The following is a 6,000-nucleotide window of genomic DNA, read 5'->3' as shown; positions in this document are numbered from 1 at the left end:
CTATCACAGCTGTATATATTCTGAAGAGCGGGGTCAGATGAGGTCACAGCTCCTTAAGATATTTCACAGAATCAAATCAGGATTATGTCTAAATCCACATCTTTAGCTTGGTAAAACAAGACACAAGATTAGAAATACGGGCAGCATAATGTTTAAAAGTGATGAAACTGCATGAGATTAGGTTTTAACAAGAAGGATTTGCATATATACCCTCCTCTCAGTAATTCTCTGGAATGAGCTAATCCCTCTTTAGAAGATACAGTGGTTGTGTTACTTGTTGATTTCTATGAGATTATAATAATTGACATGTGCTGATTGTGTTCTTGTCCCTGTCTCTAGGTCTTTGCTGTAATTTTAAAAATCACCTCCATGCTGGAGACCTGATCTCTGGGAGCAGGACAGAGCCTGGCCACCCACCCCTGGCCCCACACCGCTGATCAATGGTGCCATGGGATCAAACAGGGCCAACAGGTGAGGGATCTACAGGGATCTGGAACCAGGATCCTGTCGAGAAATCTACTCCTGAACTCAAGTATTTATGTCTAGATCATTTGGTGTCATTGAACTCATAACAACTGATTAAACTGAACATCAACAACAAAGAAATGGAAAATTACGACTCATTTGAGATTCTGACTGAATCTCTGAAGTGTTAATGCACATATTTTATTTATAGGGGTGAAACAGCTACAGTTTATCTGCTTGGAACTTAAACTCATCATTTATCTTATGTTCATCAGTCTAAGCTGTGTTGGAGTTGTGAGGAATGTCACAGCAGCTCTGTGGTAACCCAGTTTATCATGAAACAAAAATAATCAGTTAGAGTTGTTGTTCAGTGTGGAAATCTCCACATGGCCAGTGAGAATGGTCCTGGTTAATGTGGTGAGCTGGTTGTGGTGAGTCAGGCCCATGCAGCTCAGAGATATTTACAGCAAGCAGATTCTCAGAAAGGCCAAGGCCGTCCTACACTGTCCTGCCCGGCCTGCACGCAGAGCGGCTGCCTTCAGGCCTGATGTGAGACTGAAGGTTGTCTCATTGTAGTCATGACCATTAAACGTGTTGTATTCATTCCTACCACCTCATTTCTCATACGGCCTTCAGTTGGTTCAACATCTTGTCAAGGTTTCATTTTGTTAGTTATTTTATGGGCTTTTTTTTTTTTTTTTTTTTTTTTTGCTTTTATGGTTTTGTGGTTGTCTAAATTTCATTCTTTGTTAGTGAGTAATTTAAAAACACAGTGAAATGTGTTATGACACAAGAAAGACTGAACACAGTGAAACAAAAAAAAAACCCATACAAAAACTAAACAACACATTGAATTGTTACCAAAAGGAACAATTTGCACCTTCTACTATCGGGAATGAATGAATTATTAAAAGAGAGTGTTAACATTCATTTAGCCTATTTGATAAGTAACATATAACAATGTCCAGATGAAAATGGCTTGTCTGACTGACACTGACTCAGATATAATCCAATAATCTGTGATGACAGCAAATCCTTCTCACATAGCTAAACTGAACTCACCTTCCCACCTGCTAATCCTGAATGTAAAGGAGAGGGACAGCTTCCTGTCATTTGTATATTCAGGTAACCGGGGGGTTCGAGTGAGAGCCAGTCTGTGTGATTGTTTGTGATTTAGAGTTAACACAAAGTGTAAAACCAAGGTATTGACTCAGTAGTGTCCCCTCGCACACTGGGGATGTCTTTCTCTTATCTGAAACCACCCTCATCCCTTGTACCCCTGATGAGTCAGGTATTATCCTTCTTCCGCTCTCTCTGTGAGATGGTGCATAGTGTCTTTGTGTACTTTAAATGGTACACCGGAAAGTACAAAAGGATAAGTAAGATTAATGCCTCCATAAGCTGCCTCCCATTCTCAATTTGGGATAGATTTCTCCCTATATATCTCTGACCATCCCAATTAATAAATGAAAATATGCCTGTGTGTGTGTGCGAGTGTGTAGATCCACCATCATCTTGTACACACATAACCACATTTATTTGTTAAATCACATCAATGCTAATCTCTCTCTCTCTCTCTCTCTGTTGTCGACAGGTACAGCATTGTGTCAGACATTTTACCAGAAGACGAACGCCAGAAGATCTCAAGCTTAGGACTCCACAACGGCCACAGTAACCCCAACTTCCAACTGCAATCAGCCTGTACCACAGACACAGAAGACAGTAGGAGGAGGTCGGGAGGCTCTGGTGTCGTGCCCCTCGCAAGGGGTCAAGGAGTGATGAACAACTACAACGGAAAGATTCTGACAAGAGGCTCCAGCCAGGTACGGAGCCGCTTTGTGAAGAAAAATGGACAATGCAATGTTCTTTTCACCAACTTGGAGGAGAAGAGGCAGCGCTACCTAGCTGACATCTTCACCACCTGTGTGGACATCCGCTGGAGATACCTGCTGCTCTTATTCTGCTGCAGCTTCATGGTGTCCTGGCTTTTCTTTGGCATCATCTTTTACACCGCCTCCCTGGCACATGGAGACTTTGAGGAGCAACCAACAGGGAAGGGTGATGGGCTGGCAATGGGCGGATTGCATGGACCCACCTCTGGACACGCAACTGGAGGGCAGCCACAGAGGATGCCCTGCATACTTCACGTTAATGGATTTCTCGGGGCACTCCTGTTCTCTATGGAGACCCAGACCACTATTGGTTACGGCTGGCGCTGCGTTACCGAGGAGTGCCCTGTCGCTGTGATAACGGTGGTGGTCCAGTCCGTTGTGGGCTGTATCATCGACTCTTTCATGATTGGCACCATCATGGCCAAGATGGCGCGGCCAAAGAAGAGGAACCAGACCCTCATGTTCTCCAAAAATGCCGTCATCTCCCTGCGCGATGGCAAGCTGTGCCTCCAGTGGAGGGTGGGCAACCTGCGGAAGAGCCACATTGTGGAAGCTCACGTCCGTGCCCAGCTCATACGCTCCTACGTCACAGCTGAGGGCGAGTTCATCCCCTTGGAGCAGATGGACCTCAACGTGGGCTACGATGAGGGCACAGACAGGCTGTTTCTAGTCTCCCCACTGGTTATAGTCCACGAGATAGATAAAGATAGCCCCTTGTATACCCTTAGCAAAGCTGATCTGGAGACAGATGACTTTGAGATTGTTGTGATCCTTGAGGGGATGGTGGAGGCCACCGCCATGACCACCCAGTTTCGTAGCTCCTACCTTGCCAGAGAGGTCTTCTGGGGTCACAGGTTTGAGCCTGTGATCTATGAAGACCGGGACCGTTACAAAGTAGACTATGCTCGCTTCCACAAGACCTACGAGGTGCCGTCGACGCCTCCCCTCAGCGCCAAAGAGCTTGATGAGGCCGCAAGCCGGGCCTCTTCTGCTGCTGCTTCCCCGGCCTCTGCCTGCAGAACCACACGAGACTTGATTCCCAGGTCGCTGGGCGCCTTCTGTTACGAGAACGAGGTAGCGTTGAGCGGTGGAGAGGAAGAGGAGGACATCTTTGACTCGGCTCAGATCCCAGGGAAGGAGAAGGCAGAGGAGAGGAGGACTTCGGTTTCTGTAGATTTCCAAAACATGTTCCAGGACAATGCCACCATGACATCAGGCAGTCACAGCGTAATGTGTGTTCTGGACATGGACAATAACCAGATGGAGTTTGACATCCTACAGACTGCCATCCCTCTGGATCCTGTGACCTATAAGAGCGATCAAGAGATCTAAAGGGCTCCTGTGTCCCTCCCCCTTTTACCCACAAAACTGGACCAGAGGAAGGATTCAACTTTGGATCGCATGTACAGATGTTTCAACCCCTTTGCCTTGCCAGTGTTGGTTTGTATTCAATATGTTGATGTTTTTTTCTTCTCATGGGGATTTTTTTTTAAAATTAAAAAAAAAATTCCCAAATAACCTTTGGTACATGCAACTGCATTTCTCGGAGAGCCATAACAACCAGCCGGACTGATTTTCAGGAGGACAATTCATAACCAAAGGAAAGCACAAGTCCAGGCACTTGAGTCTTGTTTTAGAAATGTACTTTACATGAGAGTTTCTTTTTCTCTGTGAATGTAAACAAGAGATTCTATGAAAGCAATAGCACTTTTTGATGTACTTGACGTACTTCTCCTCCCTTTTGAAGAGGACTGAGCTCAAGACAATGGTCAGTTTTTAAGATCCACACTTTTCTCAAAGTGTGAGTTTATGCTTGATAATCTCCATGTTGTTCATGGGTTTCAGTGGTCATCCTGCCTGCAATAGTTCCCTGCAAGTCTGCCATTTGCACTTTTGTGACAATCTTTTCCTGACCAGCATAAACTCCCTCCTCCTTTTCTCTAGGTGTTTCTAGTAACGCGTCAGTGAGAAGTTGTTATTGTTGTTGATTTTGCGGTGCAGTATTACCAACAAGACCATTCCAAGTGCAATCAGTAAGTAAGTGTAGCAGAGGGGGTGTTTTATTGTGGATGTGATACAGATTCCTTAAGGCAATCAGTTTTCTTTCTTTTAAGTTAATTTGTTGAAACAAAACACAATATACATATAATAACTCAGTAGAAACCCAGATCTTTATAAGTTTATAGATTTTAATAATTGTCAAATTCTATTAATAGTCTATATATATATTATTATTAATATTAGTGCTATAATATATGAATATAAAGCATTTATTTTATTTTATGTTATGAATTAAATCTTGGTTTGTTTCCTGTGGAGGCTGCAGCCAGTGATAACAGAAACAATACTGAGGGGTGTGTTTAATTCATGAGTGCGCTGTTGCTGTCCGCCAAAGGGCTGGAGTTGGAAAGTAGAACAGAGAGCGCCATTGGAAACATGGGTGCACACAGCCTCAGTGTACTCATTGTCTTTCCTAGTAGAGGGTGTGAAGCCACTGTGACGCACAACAGGAAACAAAGGGATAAAGGTTGAGGAGTCGAGCCTCTGGAAACGTGCAATAAGACACTGGATAGAGAGATTTGGATCGAGAGCATAAAGTCGAGTGAAACTGTACTGAGAACTGCTTTGAACTAACGGTTGTGTAACAGATGACATTCAAAAATCAGTTGCCCTGGGAGACGTAGATGATGTGGTACAAATCAGACAATATGATTCACATTGAAAGTACATTTAACTGATACTAAAATACATGTGATTAAACTTCTGGATCTTAAAGTAGACTACCCTCCAGTACCAACAACTGGTAAATACGACTTGGCCATAATATAGACAGCTAATTAACATATTTACCCCAGTACCGTCTAGATGGGACCCTGCAGCTGTCAGACCAGTTTACCTGCTGCACCTCATGATACTACAGTTACTCTCATTCTTGAAAACTTTTCATTGTTTTATTATTTATTTTCCGCTGATTATATTGCTTGTACAAGTGTGTTCGTGTGTGTGAGAGGGAGACTGTGCACAATGATTGATCGATGTACGTATCTCAGCGCCAAGCATTCAATAGTATTAGATCTCCAAATTCTTCATTGCGAAACCTGTTAAATATCAAAAAACATACAATGAAGCACATGTAAACAGATTTATAGACTAATACACTGCCAGACAAAAGTATAAAATGTTAAATTTGCATTCGGAGTTTAAACCAAAGAAATGTATCATTAATGTGACTAAAAGTGACTTTTTGATAATGCATATTGATCAATTTAGGCCACTGTCACTGAAACAAACAACCGCACTTGTTACCTTACAGTAACATGTATTTTACTTTTTATTTGCTGTACATTCATTGTTCAGATATGTTTTTAATGTCACAGCTCAGTTTCTAGATGCAATAAAGTCCCAAGCAAAAAATGATCTCAATCTAATTCATCTGAGTTTAACACTCAAACATGTGCATGTGTAGTTTGATCAGATTCACGGGTGATACTGATCATATCACTGTCTTATTTAGCTGAAACTTTTTGACTTTCATCATCTCATCTTAGATTATTCACCAAGAACTTGATATTAACTTGATAAGACTCATCCAACAATTTGAGAGTATTCAATGTCCAAGAGGTTTTGACTGGCAGTGTATAAG

General features: G+C 42.6%; 1 protein-coding gene across 1 annotated transcript; it reads left to right on the top strand.

The window, feature by feature from the left end:
- Window positions 1-2,063: 2,063 nt before the first annotated feature.
- On the top strand, window positions 2,064-3,689 carry kcnj4 (potassium inwardly rectifying channel subfamily J member 4; the record flags this gene model as incomplete). Its single annotated transcript, XM_083977643.1, has 1 exon — window positions 2,064-3,689. Exon 1 carries the CDS (start codon window positions 2,244-2,246, stop codon window positions 3,687-3,689), a length of 1,446 nt encoding a protein of 481 aa, XP_083833769.1. The 5' UTR covers window positions 2,064-2,243.
- Window positions 3,690-6,000: the final 2,311 nt, after the last annotated feature.

Source organism: Trachurus trachurus (genome assembly GCF_905171665.1).
Source record: "Trachurus trachurus genome assembly, chromosome: 8".
NCBI classification, from domain to species: domain Eukaryota; kingdom Metazoa; phylum Chordata; class Actinopteri; order Carangiformes; family Carangidae; genus Trachurus; species Trachurus trachurus.
The sequence above is the reverse complement of the archived record's forward strand: the minus strand, read 5'-3'. Positions and strand labels throughout refer to the sequence as shown.